Below are 25,325 nucleotides of genomic sequence, written 5' to 3' on the forward strand. Positions count from 1 at the left end.
ATTAAGCATATCTTTAATGCGTATTTAGTATGTATGCTTTTCATGGCAGTGATTTTGACAAGATTTAACACAAAATCCAGCTGCTGGCAAGCATGTCATGGAGGTGAAGCTATAATTCTATCATTATATTTTAGTCATACAAACTTACCAATCTCACACCAGAACTGGTTTGCCTGTCCCTAGTGGTCCCTTGAGAAGGTTGGGGTGAGCTGCCTTCTTGAGCCGTAGCAGTCCATGTGCTGTAGGTAGACCCACAATGTCCTTAGGGAGGGAATTCCAGGATTTTGACCCCGTGACAGTGAAGGAGTGGGGATACATATCCGAGTCAGGACGTGAGTGGCTTCGAGGGGAACCTGTAGGGAGTAGTTCTCCTATAGAGCTGCTGATTTCGTCCTTCTAGATGAAAATGCAGATAGGGGAAGCCCTAAATGAGTTTTTTGCTTCGATTTTCACCAAAAAAGGGACCTTGTTGTGAATGAGAACTTTGAGGAACTGGGAAATAGGTTTAAACAGGTCAAGATTGATGAAGTTGATGCGCTGGAAATTTCGGCAAACATTAAGATTTATAAGTCCCCAGGGCCAGACCAGATTTATCTGAGGCTGCTCCAGAGGAGGTTGCTAAGCCGCTGGCGAAGATCTTTGCTTCCTCATTCTCCACAGAGTTGTACCAGAGGATTGGAGGGAGATGAATGTTGTTCCTCTTTTCAAGAAGGGGAATAGGGAAAACCCTGGCAATTACAGACCAGTCAGTCTTACGTCTGTGGTCAGCAAGGTTTTGGAAAGAATTCTGAGGTTTAGGATTTATGACTATTTGGAAAAGCATAGTGTGGTTAAAGGCAGTCAGCATGGCTTTGTGAGGGGCACGTCATGTCTCACAAATCTTAGCGAGGTCTTTGAAGAGGTGACGAGACAGTGGATGTGGAGTATATGGACTTCAGCAGGGCATTTGATAAAGTTCTCCACGACAGGCTCATTCATAAAATCAGGAGGTATGGGATACAGGGAAATTTGGCTGCCTAGATTCAAAAAGCAGAGAGTGGTTTTGGATGGAAAGTATTCTGCCTGGAGGTCAGTGTTGAGTGGTGTCCCGTAGGGCTCTGTTCGTGGGCCTCTGATCTTCTTAGTTTTTATAAATGACTTGGATGAGGAGGTTGAGGGGTGGGTTAGTAAATTTGCCAATGACGCAAATGTTAGAGGAACCATCGATAGTATCAAGGGCTACTGCGGGCTGCAGTGCAACATAGCCAGGATGCAGAGCTGGGCTGAGAAATGGCAGATGGAGTTCAACCTGGATAAATGCGAAGTGATGCATGTTGAAAGGTCGAACTTGAATGTTGAATATAGGATTAAAGGTAGAATTCTTGGCAGTGTGGAGGCACAGCAGGATCTTGATATTCGACTGCATAGATCCCTCAAATTGCCACCCAAGTGGATAGAGTTGTTAAGAAAACATATGGTGTTTTGGCTTTCATTAACAGGGGGATCGAGTTTAAGAGCCGTGAGGTTTTGCTGCAGCTCTACAAGTCCCTGGTGAGACCACACTTGGAATATTGTGTCAAGTTCTGATCACCCTACTATAGGAAAGATAAGGAGGCTTTGGAGAGGGTGCAAAGCAGGTTTACCAGGATGCTGCCTGGAATGGAGGGCTTGTCATACGAAGAGAGGTTGATTAAGCTCAGCCTTTTCTCTCTGGAGAAGGAGGAAGACAGGTAACCTGATCGAGGTAAACAACATAATGAGAGGTATGGATAGAGTCGATAGCCAGAGACTTTTCCCCAGGCCAGGATTGACTGGCACGAGGAGTGTTAGGAGAAAGGTATAGAGGACATGTCAGAGGTAGGTTCTTTACACAGAGAGTTGTGAATGCATGGAATGCGTTGCCAGCAGTGGTGGTGGAAGCAGAGCCATTAGGGACATTTAAGCGACTGCTGGACAGGCACATGGACAGCAGTAAACTGAGAGATGTGTAGGTTAGGTTATTTTATTTTAGATTAGCACGGGCTGAAGGGTCTGTTCTGTGCTGTACTTTTCTATGTTCTATGTTCTAAAGTGATTGCGGGTTTGGAAGCTGCTGTCTAAGGATTGAGTGCAACAGACTCTTACAGAGAGTCTTGCAATAAGTTAAATACTGAAAGAACCACAGATGCTGGAAATCAGAAACAACAATCCACTCCTTTGTCTGAAAACTGTTCTTCGCTCTCTTGGGGCTCTATCTCCACCAATAATTTTCTCCTTACCCCCTCCCCACAACCTATCTTCTGCATAAAGACCAACTTTTTCCTAGTTACCAGCACTTCTGAAGAAGCGTCACTTAACCTGAAATGTTAACTCTGGTCTCTCTGCATAGATGCTGCCAGACCTGCTGAGCTTTTCCAGAAATGTCTGTTTTTGTTTTGAGTAATGAGTACTTTTTAAAAATTCATTCCCTAGCTGGGCCAGCATTTACTACCCATCCCTAATTGACCAGAAGGCAGTTAAGAATTAATTACATTGTTGTCACATGTAGACCAGACCAGGTAAGGACAACAGTTTCTAACCTTAAAGTACATTCATGAACCAGATGGGTTTTTCTCCAATAATTTCAGGGGTCATCATCATATTAATAATTCCAGATTTTTGTTTTTATTGAATTCAAATTCCACCAGGAATTGAACCCAGGTCCCCAGAACATTACCTGGCTCTCTGGGTTAATAGTCTAATGATAATGCTACATGGCCATCGCCTCCCCTAACATCTCCATATCAAATATGGACGATCTATTCTGTTTAAAAAAAATCCCTAGCCAGATGATAATGAGAAAAGGAAGCTGGAGAAATCCTTTGAAAATTGCTGCATTTGTAGGGTGACACAGGTTGCGATCTTGAAACTCTACAGACTTCATAGTCCTGATTGTTCCACTTCACTCTCAGTAAGTATGACAGCAGAATTGTACTATGAAGTGAAGCAACATTAAAACTAGCGATAAAGCACATTTCGCAGCAATGAAGTTCAATATTTATGGACACTCTTTATATGGAGACTGAAATTTGTTCCAAAGGGACTGTAAGCATGATATATTTTATTTTTATAATGCTGAGTGAAGGATATTATTTAAAGGAATAAAGGAGCTAAATGAGGTGTTGAGTGATGTTATGGCATGTCATACCTAATCAGAAAAGAGTACTCATAGGGACTTGATTAGCAGAGTTAATAATCCTTTCACACTGGGAATTCATCTTACATCCAGCCTGGGATGTGAAGTGCCTTCTTTCTGTAACAATTATAAGCATCTCTTGGTTGGACTCAACTTACTTCCTAAACAAGAAAAGCAGGAGAATTGACATTTCGGGTATAAGCCCTTCATCAGGAATGAGGCTTGTGGGGCGGGGGGGCTGAGAGATCAATGGGAGGGAGGTGGGCTGAGGGGAAGGTAGCTGGCAATGCAATAGATAGATGAAAGTGGGGAAGAAGGTGATAGGTCGGAAGGGAGGGTGGAGCAGACAGATGGGAAAGACAATGGACAGGTCATGACAGCAGTGTAGAGGTGGCAGATTGGGACTGGGATAAGATGGGAGATGAAGAAATGGGGAAACTGGTGAAACATAGTTGAACAGTTCAATTCCCCCTCCCCATCCACCAAGGACATGCAGGTCCGGGGCCTCCTCCATCACCAAACCCTAACTACCTGATGCCTGGAAGAAGAAAACCTCATCTTACACCTTGGGGCCCTGCAACCACACAGGATTAATGTGGAATTTGACCAGTTTCCTCATTTCCCTTCCCCTCACCTTATCCCAGTCCCAAACCTCCAACTCAGCACCGCACTCTTGATCTGTCCATTGTCTTTCCCATCTATCTGCTCCACCCTCCTCTCTTATCTATCACCTTCTCCCCACCTTCATCTACCCATTGCATTCCCAGCTACCTTTTCTCTAGTCCCACCCCACTCCCATTTATCTCACACGCTCCTGGCACATAAGCTTCATTCCTGATGAAGGAGTCATGTCCGAAACGTTGATTTTCCTGCTCCTCGGATGCTGCTTGACCTACTGAGCTTTTCCAGCACCACACTCTCAACTCTGATCTCCAGCATCTGCAGCTCTTACTTTCTCCTCCTAAACAAGAAAGTCATATTATAGACAGAATCTGACAGTCATGGAGCTGCTGGGCCCAGAGGGGAGAGGTCAACTTATTTAGGCAGGGTAGAGCAGAATCCCAACACTTTTCAACCGCCACCAGAATTTGGGACTCGGCAGGGAAGGCACCTACTCAACCTGCCTGGCCCACTGTCAGTCAAGATCCTTAAATATTCAACTACAAATCACTTAAGGGCTACTTAAGGACAGATTCTCACCACTGCAGAGTGCTTGTCAGTTGGGAGTTTTGGTTTTCGGACCTCCATCTATCATTCCTGCTTCTTGGAAATGAGCAGGATGCTCAGAAAAAAAACCCTTTTTTTATCATTACAATAATGATGTCTTCTGTTACAAATGACTATCTGTCACCAATAGCAACAAGCACAATCTCAGGCAATACAGTAAAGAGGCCTTTGAATTCTAAATCAAGTTGTAGACAATTGAGGGCCTGAGCATGAAGCAACCCCACCTCTAGCCCTACAACCTCCACTCCCTGTGGCTCCCTCCAACCCCATAACCCCTCCTAACTCCACAGCAATGCATTTACCTGACACCTGGGTCCTTGCAACCTAGACTGTCCTGTCGGCAGCAACATGAACCTCCTTCCTGGCACTAGGAGAAATTGAGGACTACAGATGCTGGAGATCACACTCAAAAAGTGTAGTGCTGGAAAAGCACAGCCAATCAGGCAGCATCTGAGGAGCAGGAGAGTTAATGTTTCAAGCAAAGAAAGAGCTGATACTTGACTCTCCTGCTCCTCAGATGCTGCCTGACTGGCTGTACTTTTCCAGTACCACACTTTTTCATTCCTTCTTGGCACTGCTGAGTGTAAAAGCCACTAGCCTCTGATTCATTAGTAACTATTGTGAGGCAGGACTTTTGTCCTGGCGTCCTCTGACATGCCTAATTTGAGAAAAGCCCTTAGGTGTTCCATTGGGGATGTTCAGCAAACAAGTATGACACCCAAGTAAAAAAGGTTTCATTTAAGAAAATTCTGTCCTGTAAAGCTATCTATGTATTGGCACTGACTTGTTTATGTGAAGTGGGCATCACTGGCCAGCCCAGGACTTAAGAGTCAACCACATTGCTGCGGGTCTGGAGTTACAGTTGGGTGGCCTGGTGGCTCAGTGGTTAGCACTACTGCCCCATAATGCCAGGGACTCAGGTTCGATTCTAGCCTTGGCTGACTGTGTGGAGTTTACACATTCTCCCCATTTCTGCGTGGGTTTCCTCCCACAGTCTAAAGATGTGCAGGTCAGAGCTGAGCTAAATTGTTTAAAATACTCAGGGTTGTGTAGGGAGATGCATTAATAAGGGGTGAATGTAGAATAATCGGGTTGGAGAATGGGTCCAGGTGGGTTACTCTTCAGAGGGTCAGTGTGGACTTGTAGGGAATCTATGATTCTACATCAAGGCCTGATCAGGTAAAGATGGCAGATTTCCTTCCATAAAGGACATTAATGAATGATGGACTTTTATGACAATCAAAGGTAATTACATAGTTGGCATTAGACTGGCTTATTATTTGTTTGTTTTTAATATTGAGTTCAAACTTCACTATCTGCCACAGGAGGATTCAAATCCATGTCTTCACCACATTAACCTAAGCCTCTGGGTTACTAGTCCTGTGACATTACCACTGCATCACATCCTCCTGTTGCTAAAGATCTGTCTGTAATAAAAGCTTTACTTAATTTTCAAAGAATAGAAGAAATTTTAGCATATATCTGCATTATACCCTAACTTCTGACAATGCAGGGCAGTAAGTGAATAACTCAACCTCCCCTTGATCTAATGGTCAGAATTAGCTGCCATATGATGAATCAGATCTTGCACAACTCCATTTTTATTTTTGCCTTTAGGATTCTGAAGGGATAAACATTCTCCTTCCCGTTACTGATTTTCTAAAATATAGGAGAATCTGAAAAGAAAGATTGCCACAGCAGTACCTCGAACAGCAGTGCACAGTGTGCCTGTAGCCTGATACGTTCACCATTAGCTAGAGTCAACAACTTGTTGTCATCCATTACAGAGTTCATGTTCTCTACCCAGAGAGCATCCACATCTCCATCAAATAAAATATACCTGCAAGATACATAAAAATACATTTAAATGCCCACATTTTAAGCTGCTACACTTGCATACAAATGAAATGTCAAAATTTCTTTTGGGAGGAGCTTACTTTAAACAATTCATAACGAGAAAAGCAATGAATGAAAATGTATCAGTAATTTTCAAAGGAAATTGGACAAATATTTAAGATGGAAAGATTTGCAAGGTTATAAGGAAAGAGGAGGGACAAGGGACATGTATTTTGTTACAAAATACAGTGAAAAATGTTGTACAGTGTCGCCACTCTCCGGCGCCATCTTAAAACACAGAAAAATAAACTAAACCATAGCACACAAAAGCAGAAAAATAAAGAAATAGTGTTCAACTTTACAGTCCTTCTTGTAAAGTGCTCCACCATGGGCCATAAGCCATAGGCCTGGTGGCCAGGCACGAGTCTTCTTCATGCTCCACCACTCTTCAGCACTATCTCACCTCCACTGATGCTCTCACTACTCTGGGTCCTCACTGGATCTCATAAATGCAGATGCCACTGATGATGCCAGGTACCACACTGACCCAAACTTAACTCTGCCTCCACCATGAGTCTGCTTTGGGCCCACCTCACCGATGCAGTTGAGTCTCGTACTGGGCCCAAACCCGCCTTGTCTCCATTAATCAGTGTTGGACACAGACACCACCAGGTAGTAAAACCACATCGTCAGTTCAGAGGTCCTGGGCTCATTCACTGTTGCCAATGCTGTTGCTGCAACCGAGCTCTTCAACAAAAAATTAGTACATGAAAGCGAGAACAAACAAAAGAAACTAAAAGAAAAGCAGGAGTGGACAAGCCCCAGGCTCAGGAGCCATCTTATCAGATATCTGGTGGGTGGGAGAATGGGAAACTGATTAGGTAATAATCACAGAATCAATAGAAGTTCTAAACACAGGAGGAAGCTATTTGGCCCATCGTGTCAGCACTTTGTTTTCAGATGAGCATCACTACCTAGTCCCAATCTCCTGCTTATTCACCATACCCAAGCATTCTATTGTGCTTTCCAGCTCAGTGAGTAAACTTACATCCAGAACCTCAACCTAAGCTACAAATCTTCTCAAAACTCGCGAAACTATTGTTATCCAAATATCATCCAAAGCCCTCTTGAATGTCCCACTGGAACCTGTTTCCACCACACTCCCAAGTGAAAAAGACTTAATAACTTCCAGCATCTGCAGTCCTCACTTTTGCCTGGTTGATTTTAACCTTACTGCGAATCCTCTTTCAAGGATGCCTACCTTGAAGAAGGTTAAAAATCACACAACACCAGGTTATGGTCCAACAGGTTTAATTGGAAGCACACTAGCTTTCGGAGCAACGCTCCTTCATCAGGTGATTGCCTGATCACCTGATGAAGGAGTGTTGCTCCGAAAGCTAGTGTGCTTCCAATTAAACCTGTTGGACTATAGCCTGGTGTTGTGTGATTTTTAACTTTGTTCACCCCAGTCCAACACCGGCATCTCCAAATCATACCTTGAAGAAGTTCTCCTCTCTCCACAAGAATCTCAGTGAGTCACTCTCTCACTGCAACCCCCAGGTCATCTCCTCTGACCTGAAGACCTTCTCCCCAGCCCACCACCTTCCCCTACACGACCCCCCCACACCACCACCACCACCATTTATCTCTCCACTCCGGAGGCTCCCTGCCTCTATTCCTGATGAAGGGCTTTTGCCCAAAACGTCAATTTTCCTGCTCCTCGGATGCTGCCTGATGTATTGTGCTTTTCCAGCACCACTCTGATCTAAACTCTGGTTTCCAGCATCTGCAGGCCTCACTTTTGCCTAGACTTAATAAAGTGCTAATGCATGAAAATTGGTACAAACTGCCCTCTTACCTCTCATCTTGTCATTAGCATTTGGTTGGAGAATCATACTTTTTTTTTCTTAATGTTGAGAAACTCATTACTGATGATCATAGCTGATTTTCAAAACTGTATCACCAATGCCCATGTTGTTCAGGCAATACTCTTCCTCATACGATTGAATTTCTAACTCGCTGTGTTCTGAGGTAATAGAAGTATGGTTTCAGTAGCTGTGTGGCTGAATCAGGCATGTTGGTGGAACTAAATGAATCTTAGTTATAGCTGAGTAGCTACACATTGGCAGGACACCAGTTAAGAGAAAGTGAGGACTGCAGATGCTGAAGATCAAAGTCTGTGTGCTGGAGTGTGGTGCTGGAAAAGCACACCCAGTCAGGCAGCATGCGAGGAGCAGGAGAATCAACTTTTCAAGCATGAGCCCTTCATCAGGAATGAGTCACCTGTTATGCTGAGTCAGAACTGAGGAAGAGTCACTAATATTAACTCTGATTTCTCTCCACAAATACTGCCAGACCTGGTGAGCTTTTCCAGCAATTTCTGTTTTTGTTTCTAATTTACAAAATTCACAGTTCTTTTGGGTTTTATTAAGTAAGAATGCACAATTGAACCTGGTTCTTGGAAATGAGCTGGTACAAGTGGATCAGGTGTCAGTCAGGATCATTTAGGAGACAATAATCATTGTATTATGAAGTTTAGGATTTTGGTGGAGAAAATCAGAAAAAAGAAATAAGAAAAATCAATTGGCAGTGAGATGAACTTCAATAAGACAAGTACAGAGCTGGGAGCAAGTGAGGACTGCATAGGCTGGAGATCAGATGCTGGAAAAACACAGCAGGTCAGGCACCATGTGAGGAGCATGAGAGTCAACATTTCAGGCATAAGCCCTTCATCAGAAATAGAGCTGGGCAGGATACACTTCAACAAGAGGTGGAGGGAAAACTTGTAACTGAACAGGGGCTACCTTCAAAGAGATGGTTCAGGTGCAGTCGTGGTATGTTCCTTCAAAAGGGAAAGAAAGGCTAAACAAATCCAGAGCTCTCTGGAAACAAACAAGATAGAAATTAAGATAAAGAAGTAAATGTGTGATTATGACAGGTATCAGATTTAAAATATGATTGGGAACCAACAGGAATCTAAAAGATTCAGAGGGGAGGATGGGAAAAGAGCTGCTCCTTTTTTGAGGTATTTTAGGTGTTGAATTTCCTCAAATTGCAGGAGCAGCAATTACTGTTTTATATGCTATTGCATTGTTTGGAACTTTAGTGGAAAAAAAGTCAAAACAACAGCACTTTAAAAAGGGTGAAAGGGGGAGATCCAAGATGGCGGCGATCTAGGAAGATCGCTGCGCTGAGCTCCATACTGTAGCACACGCAGGACAGAGCCTCTACCCACCTTAACCCAGTCATCGCAGTAATGTAGGACTCTAGGGGAGTGACAGAGTCCTAGAAAGTCCTAGAATGTCACTTACCTTTGTTCTTGCCACCTCAGGGATGCTGAAGAATGGAGCAGGTTCGCCTGAGGCCAGGGCCCAATCTTCAGGCTCGCCAGACCCAACTACTTACCAGGCCCTGGTTTCAGAGCTTACAAAATTTTGCAAGGTGCTGGGGAAGCAGATTGAGGACAAGTTGGCTCCGATCTCTGTTATGTTGCAGAAACATGAACAGCAGCTGGGACACCTCGGGAAAAGTTGTATGAGGTCGAACACAGGATCACAGTGGTGGAAGCTGAGACTGATTCCTTCAAGGAGAGGATCCAGGCCCTGGAGACACAGGCTCGTAATTTGCTTGAACAGATTGATGATCTTGAGAAAAGGGGCAGGCAGAAAATATTTGGATTGTTGGTCTGCTGGAGGGGAAGGAAGGTGAGCAACCAGTGGAACGTTTTGAGGTTTGGCTGTCAAACTTCCTCAACTTGGAAGCTTGAAGATTGAACCAGCTCACCGGGCCATGGTACAAAGGCAAGCTCTGGACCAATGCTCTGTCCTGGTGCGATTCCATAATTATAGAGACAAGGAGAGAATCATGGAAGTTCCAGAGTCCAGGGGAAGGATCCAAAGGCCTTAGTTTACGAGGGCTCTCAGATCATATTTTTCCAGCACTTCTCAGCAACAGTGATCCAGAAAAGGAAATCCTATGATGGCATCAATAAAAGATTGAGGGAGCTCGGGATCCAGTACTCTCTCAGATACCCGGAGATGCTTCGGATTACCTTTAATGGACATGTTCGCTTCTCTGACTCGCCAGAGATGGCAAGAGACTTTGTGGACAAGCTAACTTAGGCTGAGCAATTTAATATGTATAGATAATAGCGTCTTTTTAGAAAGGAAGTCTTTTTGGCAATAATCTGGCTTAAATTATGCTCGGAGACGGATGGAATATTTGCTTTTAATTTCTGAGTTAAGCTATATCAGGGAATGGGTGGGATATTCACTATACACTTCTAACTTCTTTGTTTGACATAGAACATAGAATATTACATCGCAGTACAGGTCCTTCAGCCCTCGTTGTTGCACCGACCTGTGAAACCAATTCAAAGCCCATTTAACATGCACAATTCCAGTTTCATCCATATCCAATGATCATTTAAATGCCCTTAAGGTCCTGGGAACAGATACGGTGGAGGCGGAGGAATTGGGAATAAGGGATGGCATTTTTACAGGAGGCGGGGTGGGAGAAACTGTAGTCTAGGTAGCTGTGGGAGTCAGTGGGCTTGTAGTAGATGTCTGCACCAAGTGTCATTCCATACTGAGGTTCTACTTTCTCCCACCCTACCTCCTGTAAAACTCCATCCCTTATTCCCAATTCCTCTGCCTCTGCCACATCTGTTCCCAGGATGACCAATTCACGTTACAAAATCCTAGATGGCCACCTATTTCCAAGATCGGAATTTCTCTTCCCACGCAGTTGATGATGCCCTCCAGTGCATCTCCTCCACTTCCAGCACCTCTGCCCCTGGACACCATCCCTTCCAACGCAACAAGGACAGAACCACTTCTCTGGTTCTCACCTTTCACCCCACCAACCTCCATATACATCACATCATCCTCCACCAGTTCTACCACTACAAACAGACCCCACCACCAGAGATATATTTCCTTCCCCACCCCTATCAGTGTTCCGGAGGGACCATTCCCTCCACGACTCCCTCATCAGATCCACACCCCCTCCACCCCATCCCCAACCAGCCCACACCCTGCTCCCGGCACCTTCCTCTACCATAGCAGGAAGTACAAAACCTGTGCCCTCACCTTCCCCCTCACCCCCACCACCACCCCACCTCACCCAAGGCCCCAAAGGATCCTTCCACATCTGACATAAGTTTACCTGTACCTCCACAAAGGTCATCGACTGTATCTGTTGCACCCGATGTGGTCTCCTCTACATCGGAGAGACAGGACACCAACTTGTGGATCACATCAGAAAACATCGCTGGCACACCCACACCAACCAACTCCCCCTACCACTTTGCCGAGAATATGTAGATCCTGGGCCTCCTCCATCGCCAAACACTTCCCACCCGATGCCTGGAGGAAGAATGCCTCATATTCTGCCTTGGGACTCTGCAACCACATGGGATCAATGTGAATTTCACCAGTTTCCTCATTCCCCTCCACCCCCCATATTATTCCAGTCCCAAGCCTCCAACTCAACACCGCCCTCTTGATCTACCCATCACCTTTCTCACCTATCTGCTCCACCCTCCTCTCTGAGCTATCACCTTCTCCCCACCTTCATTTACCCGTCGCATTCTCAACTACCTTCCCCCCAGCCCCACCTCCCCTCCCATTTACTGCTTAGGCTCCAAGCCCACAAGTTTCATTCCTGATGAAGGGCTTATGCCCAAAATGGCTATTCTCTTGCTCCTTGGAAGCTGCCTAACCTGCTGTGCGTTTCCAGCACCACACTCTCAACTCTGATCTCCAGCATCTGCAGTCCTTGCTTTCTCCTTCCTTCCCTCCCAAGTAACATCCTCTGAACCCCATCTAAAGCTTCCACATCCTTCCTAGAATGCGGTGACCAGAACTGTGCACAATACTCCAAATGTGGACTCACCAGAGTTTTGGACAGTTGTAACATGACATCATGGTTCTGAAACTCAATCTCTCTACCAATACATACCAACACACCATATGCCTTCTTAACAACCCTATCAATCTAGATGGCAACTTTCAGGGCTCTATGTACATGAACACCGAGATCTCTCTGCACATCTACTCTACCAAGAAACTTACTATTAGCCCAGTAACATTCCTGTTACTCCTTTCAAAGTGAATCACCTCACACTTTTCCCCATTAAACTCCATTTGCCACCCCTCAGCCCAGCTCTGCAGCTTATCTATGTCCCTCTATAACCTACAACATCCTTTGGCATTATCCACAATTCTACCGACTTTAGTGTCATCCGCAAATTTACTAAACCATCCTTTCACACCCTTATCCAGGTCGTTTATAAAAATGACAAACAGCAATGGACCCAAAACAGATCCTTGTGGTACACCACTAGTAACTAAACTCCAGGATGAGCATTTCCCATCAACCACCACCCTCTGTCTTCTTTCAGCTTGCCAACTTCTGATCCAAACTGCTAAATCACCCTCAATCCCATGTCTCTGTATTTATTGTTATTCTGTTTTCTTTATTTATGTTTTTGCTCGTGTTTGCAGTGTAGCTCCAGCTAGGAGGAGGGAAAATGGCTAGATGCCTATTCGCAGGCAGTTTTAGCCTGGTTCTGGTATTCAAATGCTCTGATTGCTGTATTGGCAATGGGACAGGAAGTTGGGAGTGTGTGGGGGGCCCCTTTGGCCAGGCAGTGAATTCCCCTATCCAGTGCCAGTGACACTTTATACGTTGATTTGTTTTCTTTGGTTTTTGTTGAATATAGTTTTTGATAGCTTTGTAGGTTTATTAACTGTAGTGGTTTTAGTTTGTGTACTTTTTTTATGTTCTGTCGATTTTCTTTTACTATGGCTCAGTGATTTGTAATTCGAGCGCTTTCTCTCTGGAGACTAAATGTTACTACAGAAGGTTATGGCTAATGATTTGCTTAAATGGTGTACCTGGAACATCAAGGGGAACCTGGAACATTCAAGAGGAAAAAGGTACACTTGAGACTTACAAAGGAAAAGGTGGATATTGCCTTATTGAGGAGACGCATGTGGATGGTCGGGAACATTTGAAATTACAGCAGAATGGGTTTGATTGGGTTTACTGTTCATCTTTTAATACCAGGAGTAGGGGAGCGGCCATACTGTTTAGGAGGAATCATGAGAGGCATGGATAGGATAAATAGGCAGAGTCTTTTCCCTGGGGTGGGGGAGACCAGAACTAGAGGGCATAGGTTTAGGGTGAGAGGGGAAAGATATAAAAGAGACCGAAGGGGCAACTTTTTCACACAGAGGGTGGTATGTGTAAGGAATGGGCTGCCAGAGGATGTGGTGGAGGCTGGTACAATTGCAACATTTAAGAGGCATTTGGATGGGTATATGAATAGGGAGGGTTTGGAGGGATATGGGCCGGGTGCTGGCAGGTGGGACTAGATTGAGTTGGGATATCTGGTCGGCATGGACGGGTTGGACCGAAGGTAAAAACAATGACTGCAGATGCTGGAAACCAGATTCTGGATTAGTGGTGCCGGAGAGAGGGAAAGAAACCTACACTGCTAACTGACACAGCAGTAACTCTGCTGTTTGAGTTCGTGTATGGGACATCGGAGTGCGTCGAGGAAAAATTAACAAACAACAAAACTCATAGCTGACATTGGAGGAACCTGTGGCACAAAACACATCATGGCATAGTTTTTAACATGTAATGTTGCTGTAAGTCTACAGAAGTGAATAGAACGCGTTCTTTCTTGATTATATGTGTTATTGAAATCTGTTTCTCGATTAAATTTTAAAAATATAAACCATAAGTACTATGTTAGCCTGGAGCACTGGTTTTTAGAGCAAAAAGATGGTGCTATTTTCTGGGTCCGTAGATTGTGAAGGAGCAAAGATGGCCTTTAGTAGAGTGCTATTTCCGATGTGGGAGTTTAGGGAGTTAGGAAAAATAGCCCCAGCCTGTTCAGCCTCTCCCTATAGCTCAAATCCTCCAACCCTGGCAACATCCTTGTAAATCCTTTCTGAACCCTTTCGAATTTCACAACATCCTTGCGATAGGAAGGAGACCAGAACTGCACACAATATTCCAATAGTGGCCTAACCAGTATCTTGTTCAGCCACAACATGACCTCCCAACTCCTGTATTCAATACTCTGACCAATAAAGGAAAGCATACCAAACGCCTTCTTCACTATCCCATCTACCTGCGACTCCACTTTCAAGGAGATATGAACCTGCACTCCAAGGTCTCTTTGTTCAGCAACACTCCCTAGGACCTTACCATTAAGTGTATAAGTCCTGCTAAGATTTGCTTTCTCAAAATGCAGCACCTCGCATTTTTCTGAATTAAACTCCATCTGCCACTTCTCAGCCCATTGGTCCATCTGGTCCAGATCCTATTGTAATCTGAGGTAATCCTCTTCGCTGTCCACTACACCTCCAATTTTGGTGTCATCTGCAAACTTACTAACTGTACCTCTTATGCTCACCTCCAAATCATATATGTAAATGACAAAATGTAGAGGGCCCAGCACTGATCCTTGTGGCACTCCACTGGTCACTGGCCTCCAGTGTGAAATACAAGCCTTCACCACCACCCTCTGTCTTCTACCTTTGAGCCAGTTCTATATCCAAATGGCTAGTTCTTCCTGTATTCCGTGAGATATAAACTTGCTCATCAGTCTCCCATGGGGAACCTTGTCGAATGCCTTACTGAAGTCCATATAAATCACATCTACTGCTATGCCCTCATCAATCTTCTTTGTTACTTCTTCAAAAAACTCAATCAAGTTTGTGAGACATGATTTCCCACGCACAAAGCCACTTTGACTATCCCGAATCAGTCCTTGCTTTTCCAAATACATATACATCTTGTTCCTCAGGATTCCCTCCAACAACTTGCCCACCACCTAGGTCAGGCTCACCGGTCTATCATTCCCTGGCTTGTCTTTACTGCTTTGTATGATTGTGTAGTTTGTGCTGTCCATGCAGTACCTTGGTCCTGGAGGAACACTGTCTCATTTTTTTACTGTATCAGTTGTATATGGTAGAAATGACAAATAAAAGCTACTCTACTCTTTACTCTACTCTAACTATGTGGCAACATAGCACAAGTAATCCACCGAACCTGCACATCTTTGAACTGTGCAAGGAAACCAGATCATCCAGCAGAAACCCATGCAGACACAGGGGAGAAAGTGCAAACTCCACACAGACAGTCACCCAAGACTGGAATCAAACCTGGGTCCCTGGCGCTATGAGGCAGCAGTGCTAACCACTGTGCAGCCCATATTTGGTACGAAAAACACTGAGGGTCAATATAAAATAGAGGTCAATATAAAATAGAGGTCACAGTTCCAAATGTGAGCACAGGGACCTGCGTGTATATGTATACAGATCACTGAAGGAAGCAGGACTGATTGAGAGAGCAATTAATAAAGCATACAGTTTTTTCAACTGTATTCACAGGAGCATAGACTACATGCACAAAGAGATGTTGTTGAACATATACAAGACACCTGTTAGACCTCAGCTGAAGTGCTATGTACAGTCTGGGCACCACATTATAGGAAAGAAGTGAAGGCATTGGAGAGAGCGCAGAAGAGATTTACGAGAATGGTTCCAGGGTTGAAACATTTCAGTGATGAAGATGGATTGAAGAAGTTGAAACTGTTTTTGGGCAGAAGAAAGCTAACAGGTTTTCAAAAGTCATAAGTGGGCTGGATAGAATGGATAGGAAGAATCTATTCCCTCTCATAAAAGGAACAAAAATCTCAGAGGACACAGGTTTATATGATTTCCAAAAAATAGCAAATGTGGCGTGAGAAATATATTTTCATACAGCAAGTATGCCTGATGAAGGGCTTATGCCCGAAACATCGATTTTCATGCTGCTCGGATGCTGCTTGGCCTGCTGTGCTTTTCCAGCACCATACTCTCGACTCTGATCTCCAACATCTGCAGTCCTCACTTTCTCCATATAGCAAGTAGTTAGAGTACAGTGTGCATTGCGTGGAAGTGTTGTGAGGGAAGGCTCATTTGAGGCTTTCAAGGAGGTATTTATTGGTTAATTATTTGGATAGAAGCAATATGCAAGGGAATGGGGAAAAAGCAAGCGATTGGTAGTTGGTAATGATGCTCAGTTAAATAGCTGATGCAAACAAGATGGGCTAAATGACTTCATTCTACACTATAACACTTTTGTGACTGTGGGACATAATTTTAATTCTGGATCATAGTTAGGTGTTAGGAATACAGTACAGAGTAGAGTAGCTTTTATTTGTCATTTCTACCATATACAACTGATACAGTAAAAACGAGACAGTCTTCCTCCAGGATCGAGGCACCAGTTTCTTTAAGAATAAAATAAATACTAAACTGACAATTTAACTGATAATAATAAATTGCCTAATAAATTGGTTATTTTGAAGCTCATTAAAGACACCTGGTAAACATATATTTTTGCTTGGATAGTACTACTAAAGAAAAACAATTGGTCAGTTTAGAAATTAATGAATGCATTAATGTTAATGGTGTAACTGGGGAAAAGAGGGGCTTGAATATCGATGCACTCCTCTCATTACTGTCATAACAACCTCAATATATAGGGCTGGTAAATATATTATTCTTTAAAATACATTCTGCAACTCAAATCTCTTTTGGCGTGGACTTGTTGGGCCGAAGGGCCTGTTTCCACACTGTAAGTAATCTAATCTAATCTAAATCCACACTACTAACTCTGGGTATTGGAAAACTTTCCCTGCACCATTAAATTAGAAAGAAGGGAAAGTGGCTGCAGCCACATTCAAAGGGGAATTTGATTGTACATTATTACATCTACAATGTTGTTAGAATAGTATTCTAGAATTCCCTTAAAAAAATTGTTAGTTTTGTCCATGAAAGTTCAACAATTTGTCAGTGGCAACCACCAACTCACAAGGCAACTAAAAGATTGGCTATGAATGTGGGCTTGACAGTGTCAGTGATCATATAAACTGAGAAAGAAGGATGTGGGGTCCAGGACTTCACCCATAGGTGAGGAAGATCATTGATTACTGGTGAAAGTACTATTAAATTCTCAGGTGGAACAGGGAACTTGAGCTTACTATACTGCTTGGTTTATTTTTAATTTTCTGTCCTTTAACCTAAACAGATTCTATTAGAACATTATCACATAGACTTACTGCAGATTGGGCAAAGCTAATAGAAAATGTATTGTTTTTGCCACAAAAAGATATCTACTCTCTTCTCATTTATCTCCTTTAATTAGTAGGCTTTTGGAAACATTTTACCTTCTTTCCTTTTTGTCAGTCGGTTTATTGATATCTCTAAAGATGTTCGACAAAATTCCATCAGTCCAGTCACGAGTGACAGGATCCAAGATTCCATACAGCTCAATCACACTGACAGCTTTTGAGTTCAGGGTATATAGTTTAGTCACCAATGATAATCTATAACACAAAGGGAAACCAAAATTAAAGAAACAAATAAATTTGTTTTTAAACTATTTAATGGAATATTTTCAACATTAAAACTTCAAAACCTGTAATGTGTTAAATAGTGAAGATCTGAAAAATTGGGGATTCAGATTTCTCCAAGTACATATTCAGGATATTGTCTTCCTGTCTCCTCTTCTGCACACAGTACTGTATGAACCATACTGAATGTTATGCTGAAAGCATCTCACCTCGTTTGAGCCTGGCAAAGTGTGTTAATGACCACAGTCTTTCCACCTCCAGTGGGTCCAACCACCATAGTTGTGTGTCGTGTCATCATTGTCTCATACATCTGCACCACTTTATCCACCTAGACATGAGGAAATTTTTACTGTCAGAAATGATGACATACATTTAAATTTTCAGCAATCAGAAATTATCGATTGTGTGCAAGGAAAGTACAGGTTCCCAAATGGTTTAAAAATTCATACAAACAGCTGTGGGAGTAGGAGCTCTGTAATGATTTATTCAGTCTGAACAAAATTAAATAATTGCTTAAACTGTCCCTTTTGGGACCGTGATAGATCTGGTGCTTGGTTGAGGTCAGAGGTGAGTACAAGATGTTGTGAATATATAGTTCATGCTTCATGTGTGCTAGTGTACAATTGTTACCTTCATATTTTATAATTATTGCAGTCATCAGGTTAGCACACTGACCAAATTTATATTTGCCAGGAATTGGTGTTGGAGAGACTGTTAGGTTTGAAGGTTGATAAGTCCCCGGGGCCTAATGGTCTACATCCCAGGGTACTGAAGGAGGTGGCTCGAGAAATCGTGGATGCGTTGATGATTATTTTCCAGAGTTTAATAGATCCGGGATTAGTTCCTGTGGATTGGAGGGTGGCTAATGTTGTACCACTTTTTAAGAGAGGTGGGAGAGAGAAAGCAGGAAATTATAGACCAGTTAGTCTGACCTCAGTGGTGGGAAAGATGCTGGAGTCTATTATAAAGGATGAAATTACAACACATCTGGATAGTAGTAACAGGATAGGTCAGAGTCAGCATGGATTTATGAAGGGGAAATCATGTTTAACTAATCTTCTGGAATTATTTAAGGATGTAACTCTGAAGATGGACAAGGGAGATCCAGTAGATGTAGTGTACCTGGACTTTCAGAAAGCTTTTGATAAAGTCCCACATAGGAGGTTAGTGAGCAAAATTAGTGCGCATGGTATTGGGGGCAAAGTACTAACTTGGAATTGAAAGTTGGTTGGCTGACAGGAAACAAAGAATAGTGATAAACGTCTCCATTTTGGAATGGCAGGCAGTGACCAGTGGGGTACCGCAGGGATCAGTGCTGGGACTGCAGCTTTTTACAATAAATATTTATAGAAGATGGTATTAGTAATTACATTAGCAAATTTGCTGATGATACTAAGCTGGGTGGCAGGGTGAAATGTGAGGAGGATGTTAGGAGATTACAGGGTGACCTGGGCAGGTTAGGTGAGTGGTCAGATGCATGGCAGATGCAGTTTAATGTGGATAAATGTATGGTTATCCACTTTGGTGGCAAGAACAGGAAGGCAGATTACTACCTAAATGGAATCAATTTAGGTAAAGGGGCAGTACAAAGAGATCTGGGTGTTCTTGTACACCAGTCAATGAAGGTAAGCATGCAGGTACAGCAGGTAGTGAAGAAAGCTAATAGCATGCTGGCCTTCATAACAAGAGGGATTGAGTATAGAGGCAAAGAGGTTCTTCTGCAGCAGTACAGGGCCCTGGTGAGACCACACCTGGAGTATTTGTGCAGTTCTGGTCTCCAAATTTGAAGAAAGACATTCTGGTATTGAGGGAGTGCAGCGTAGGTTCACGAGGTCAATTCCTGGAATGGCAGGATTACCTTACGCCGAAACACTGGAGCGACTGGGTATACCCTTGAGTTTAGAAGACTGAGAGGGGATCTGATTGAGACATATAAGATTATTAAAGGATTGGACACTCTGGAGGTAGGAAACATGTTTCCGCTGATGGGTGAGTGCTGAACCAGAGGACACAGCTTAAAAATACGGGGTAGACCATTTAGGACAGAAATGAGGAGAAACTTCTTCACCCAGAGAGTGGTGGCTGTGTGGAATGCTCTGCCACAGAGGGCAGTGGAGGCCCAGTCTCTGGATTCATTTAAGAAAGAGTTGGATAGAGCTCTCAAGGATAGTGGAATCAAAGGTTATGGAGATAAGGCAGGAACAGGATACTGCTTAAGAATGATCAGCCATGATCATATTGAATGGTGGTGAAGGCTCGAAGGGCAGAATGGCCTACTCCTGCACCTATTGTCTATTGTCTTCATGGCAGGAACTGCTGTTGTTTTGCTGTCTAGTTTCCATCCAGATGGGTGGAAAGGTTATTGATATTTGTCCTGCACTGCTAAGCATTCCTCAAGTCATCTAAGACTGCCCCAGGTGTCAACTTCAGACCAGGCTGTCAGGGTCTGATGTCATGGCCTCCTCTGCACCACCTTGTCCACCAGGACCTCCAGGACCCTGTCCACAAAGCAAGGTGCCATTTTTGCAGGGATTCTGGGATATTCCAGAATGAGGAGTACGTCTGCCTATGTTGGGTGGCAGAATCAAGCAGGCATCGGAATAACAGAGTGCCATATTGGCCTGGTACCTTGTTAATGAGATGAGTTTGGAATAATAACTGTTGGAATATTGTGTGCAATTCTGGTCTCCTTCCTAACAGAAAGATGTGTTGAAACTTGAAAGGGTTCAGAACAGATTTACAAGGATGTTGCCAGGGTTGGAGGATTTGAGCTACAGGGAGAGGTGGAACAGGCTCAGACTGTTTTCCCTGAAGGAGGTTGAGGGCTAACCTTATAGAGATTTATAAAGTCATGAGGGGCATGGATAGGATAAATATACAAAGTCTTTTCCCTGGGGTAGGGGAGTCCAAAATTAGAGGGGATAGGTTTAGGGTGAGAGGGGAAAGACATAAAAGAGACCTAAGGGGCAACGTTTTTCATGCAGAGGGTGATACGTGTGTGGAATGAGCTGCCAGAGGAAGTGGTGGAGGCTGGTACAATTGCAGCATTTCAGAGGCAATTGGATGGGTATATGAATAGGAAGGGTTTGGAGGGATGTGGGCCGAGAGCTGGCAGGTGGGACTAGATTGGGTTGGGATATCTGGTCGGCATGGACAAGTTGGACTGAAGGGTCTGTTTCCGTGCTGTACATCTCTATGACTCTAATAGCATGAGAAAATTCACTCGGCCTCATAGAGAGAAATCTTTCACGAAACACAGTGAACATAACATATCTGATTTTTCATGGGTTCAGCCTGTTTTCTTAGCTCCCGTCTGATTCCTTTGCAAATTAACATAAATCTGTTCTCTGGTCACTATTTAGAGTCACAGAGTCTTACAGCACAGAAACAGATCCTTTGCTCCAACCAGTCCATGCCGAACGTAATCCCAAACTAAACTAGTTTCACCTGCCTGCACTTGGCCCATAACCCTCCAAACATTTCTTATTCATATACTTATTAAACATTGTAACTGTACCCAGATCCACCATTTTCTCTGAAAGTTCATTCTACACATGAACCACCCCTACCCTTTATCTTAGCCTGCTTGGCTCTCTCTCTCTCTCTCTTATTCCTGATGAAGGGCTTAGGCTCGAAACGTCGAATTCTCTATTCCTGAGATGCTGCCTGGCCTGCTGTGCTTTGACCAGCAACACATTTGCAGCTGTGATCTCCAGCATCTGCAGACCTCATTTTTTACTCGAAGATTTTAACCTACTGCGAATCCTCTTACAAGGATGCCTTACTTGAAGAAGCTCTCTTCCTCCCTCTATAAGGATTTCAGTGAGTCTCTCTCTCACTGCACCCCCCAGGTCATCTCCTCTGCACAGAAACTCTTCAGCCACATTCTCAAACAGACTCGTTACCACAGCCACATCTCCTTCCTCAGCACCTGCCTACGGAACCGACTGATCCCACACGGACTCCGAACTACATTCCAACCAACAAAATTTGGACCCAACCAGGACAACCTGTTCAGATTTCTCCAGTTTCCTCATTTCCCCTCCCCCCACCTTGTCTCAGTCGGTTCCCTCAACTCAGCACCGCCCTCCTAACCTGCAATCCTCTTCCTGACCTCTCCGCCCCCACCCCACTCCGGCCTATCACCCTCACCTTGACCTCCTTCCACCTATCCCACCTCCATCGCCCCTCCCCCTAGTCCCTCCTCCCTACCCTTTATCTTAGCCTGCTTGGCTCGCTCTCTCTCTCTCTCTTATTCCTGATGAAGGGCTTAGGCTCGAAACGTCGAATTCTCTATTCCTGAGATGCTGCCTAACCTGCTGTGCTTTGACCAGCAACACATTTGCAGCTGTGATCTCCAGCATCTGCAGACCTCATTTTTTACTCCGAAGAATAACCCACCCAGACCCATTTCTCTACTACTCTACATTTACCCCAGACTAATGACCTAACCCACACATCCGTATGGGCAATATAGCATGGCCAATTCACCTAATCTAAACATCTTTGGATTTTGGAGGAAACCCCTACAGACACAGGGGGAATGTGCAAACTCCACACAGACAGCCCACGGCAGGAACCAAACCTTGGTCCCTAGCGCTGTGAGGCAACAGTACTAACCACTGAGCCACTGTGCTATCCTGTTTCTCCTCTCACCATCAAAATATGCTCCCTGGTCTTGAAATCCCCCAATCTAGGGAAAAGACACCTGTCATTCACCTTGTCTATACCCCTCATTATTTTATAAACCTCCATAAGGTCACTCCTCAACCTCCTACGCTCTAGTGAAAATAGTCCCAGCCTATCCAGCCTCTTCCTATATCCTCCATTCCTGTCAACATCCTGGTAAATCTCATTTGAACCCTATCCAGCTTAATAATATCCTTCCTCTAAGAGTGAGATCAGCACTGGACACAGTACTCCAGAAGTGGCCTCATCAATGTCCTGTACATCCTCAACATAATGTACAAGTTCCTATATTCAAAGGTCTGAGCAATGAATGCAAGCATGCTAAATGTCTTCTTAAGATTAATCGTAATCTTCTTAATCTACCTATATGTAGAACCAAACTTCAAAGAATTACGCACCTGAACTCCTAGGTCTCTCTATTCCATAATACTACCCAAGGCTGTACATTTAATTGCATAAGTGCTGTCTTATTTTTACCAAAATCTAAGACCTTGCATTTATCCATATTAGACTCCATCTGTTACTCTTCAGCCTATTGACCCAATTGACCAAGATCTCTTTGTAATCTTGGATAACCGGTAAAAATTATTTGAGCTAATAAAAACCATTACCTGTACTGGCAGGACGATATAATGGTTTTCTGCCAGAACCTGCTCTACTGCATCATTGAAATCTGGATAACGAACACGAGGGCAGTCAAGGCCGGGAAATAAGTCAGAGATCAGTCCCAAGAACAGGGGAACATCCTCGAAGACAAACTTTGGAAGATTCATGTCTCTCAAAGCCCTCATCAATACCACATCCTAGTAAATCAAATTAAGTAAAATATTTAAGTTTATGATATAATTTCAGACATGTTCAACACAAACTGCAGCACAGCCAAAAGTCTTGAGAAACATTAAAAATTGACAAATCTTGGCTTGTACCTAAGACATCTCCAAGTTAAAAACATGTTAATTTGGAATTATGCTTTATCACTAATCTAATGTTAAAATTATATCCTACCACATTTCATTAACTGGTTTGTCAATCCCTTCATTCGCATAGTTGATGGAGTGGTGCACAGTTCATTCAAGCATGGGAGCAATTGCATCGTTGTATCATGGAATTAATTAATAGGGACTGTCCTATAAACCTTGCTTTGGGCCTAACATCACTTCCCAACTCTAGTGAAGAAAGATTAACATCAATTTGATTTTGATTTGATTTATTATTGGACACAGATACAATGAAGAGTATTGTTTTTCATGCTATACAAACAACTTATACTTTATATAAGTATATCAGGGTAACAGAACAGAATTTACAATAGAATGTTCAGTGCTGGGACCCCAGCTGTTCACAATATACATCAACGATTTGAACGAAGGAATTGAATGCCATATCTCCAAATTTACAGATGGCAAGAAGCTGGGTGGCAGTGTGTGCTGTGAGGTGGATGCTAAGAGGCTGCAGGGTGACTTGGACAGGCTGGCTGAGTGGGCAAATACTTATCAATAAAATATAATGCGGATAAATGTGTGGTTATCCACTTTGTTGCAAAACCAGGAAGGCAGATTCCTATCTGAACGGTGGCAGTTTAGGACAAGGTGAGATAAAACGAGCTTCAGTCGCTGAAGGTTGGCATGTAGGTGCAGCAAGCAGTGGGGAAAGCTAATGGCATGCTGGCCTTCATAGTGAGAGGGTTTGAATATAGGGATAGGGATGTCTTGCTGCAGTTATACAGGGCCTTGGTGAGACCACAGCTTGAGTCTTGTGTGCAGTTTTGGTCTCCTCGTCTGCAGAACATTGCTGCTATTGAGTGAGTCCAGTGAAGGTTCCCCAGACTGATTCCCGGGATGGCAGGACTGACATGAGGAAAGACTGGATCAACTGAGCTTTTACTAACTGGAATTTAGAAGAATGAAGGGGTGGGGGGGGGGGGGCGCGGTTCTCATAGAAATATATAAAATCCTGATGGGACTGGACAGACTAGATGTGGGAAGAATGTTCCTGATGTTGGGGAAGTCCAGAACAAGGAATCACAGTCTAAGAATAAGGGGTAGACCATTCAGGACTGAGATGTGGAAGAATTTCTTCACTCAGAGAGTTGGGAACCTGTGGAATTCTCTCCCACAGGAAGCTGTTGGGGCAGTTCATTAGACATATTCAAGAGGGAACTCGTTGTGGCCTTTACAGCTAAAGGGATCAATGCGTATGAAGAGAGGGCGGGATGGGATACTGAGAATGCATGCTCAGCCATGATCATATTGAATGATGGTGCAGGCCCAAATGGTCAAATAGCCTTCTCATGCATCCATTTTCTATGTTAGAATAGAATGTGGAATGTAGTGTTATAGTGACAGAGAAGGTGTAGAAATAGATCAACTGGAATATATGAAAGGTCTATTCCTAAGTTGATAACAGTGAGAAGAAGTAGTTCTTAAATCTGTTGGTACATGGTGTCAACCTTTTTTTATCCATTTGTGGGATGTGGGCATCACTGGTTGACCAGCATTTATTGAACATCCTTAGTTGCCCTATAGAAAGAGATGGTGAGCTGCCTTCAGGAACTGCTGCAGTCCACCTGCTGTTTGTTGACCCACAATGCATTAAGGGAGGGAATTCCAGGACTTTGGCTGAGTAAGATTGAAGGAATGGCGATATATTCCAAATTAGGATGCGAAGTGGCTTAGAGGGGAACTTGCATGGGGGTGGTATTCCATGTATCCGCTACCCTTGTCCTTCGGTTTGGAAGGTGCTGTCTGAACATTTTTGGTGAATTTCTGCAGTGTATCTTGTAGATACACACTGTTTCCAGACTGTAGGGAATCTATGAGATAGTACACACTGCTGCTTCTGAGCATTGGTGGTGGAGAGAGTGGATGCTTGTGGATATAGTGCCAATCAAGTGGGCTGATTTGTCCTGGATGGTATTAGGTTTCTTGAGTGTTGTTGAAGCTTCACTCATCCAGGCAAGTGGGGAGTATTCCATCACAGTCCTAACTTGTGCCTTGTAGATGGTGGACAGGCTTTGGGGAA

At 43.7% G+C, this 25,325-nt stretch overlaps 1 protein-coding gene across 1 annotated transcript in view; it reads right to left on the reverse strand.

Annotated features, from left to right (window-relative positions):
* Positions 1–25,325, reverse strand: part of dnah10 (dynein axonemal heavy chain 10) — a 330,367-nt gene that overhangs the window by 154,825 nt on the left and 150,217 nt on the right. The window contains exons 37-40 of the mRNA XM_060844124.1: positions 22,916–23,107; positions 17,825–17,943; positions 17,430–17,588; positions 6,065–6,200 (exon numbers count right to left, since the gene is read on the reverse strand). Of these exons, the coding sequence (XP_060700107.1) occupies positions 6,065–6,200; positions 17,430–17,588; positions 17,825–17,943; positions 22,916–23,107 (606 nt within the window). The remainder of the gene's footprint in view (positions 1–6,064; positions 6,201–17,429; positions 17,589–17,824; positions 17,944–22,915; positions 23,108–25,325) is intronic.

This window comes from Hemiscyllium ocellatum, chromosome 24 (assembly GCF_020745735.1).
Source record: "Hemiscyllium ocellatum isolate sHemOce1 chromosome 24, sHemOce1.pat.X.cur, whole genome shotgun sequence".
NCBI classification, from domain to species: Eukaryota; Metazoa; Chordata; class Chondrichthyes; order Orectolobiformes; family Hemiscylliidae; genus Hemiscyllium; species Hemiscyllium ocellatum.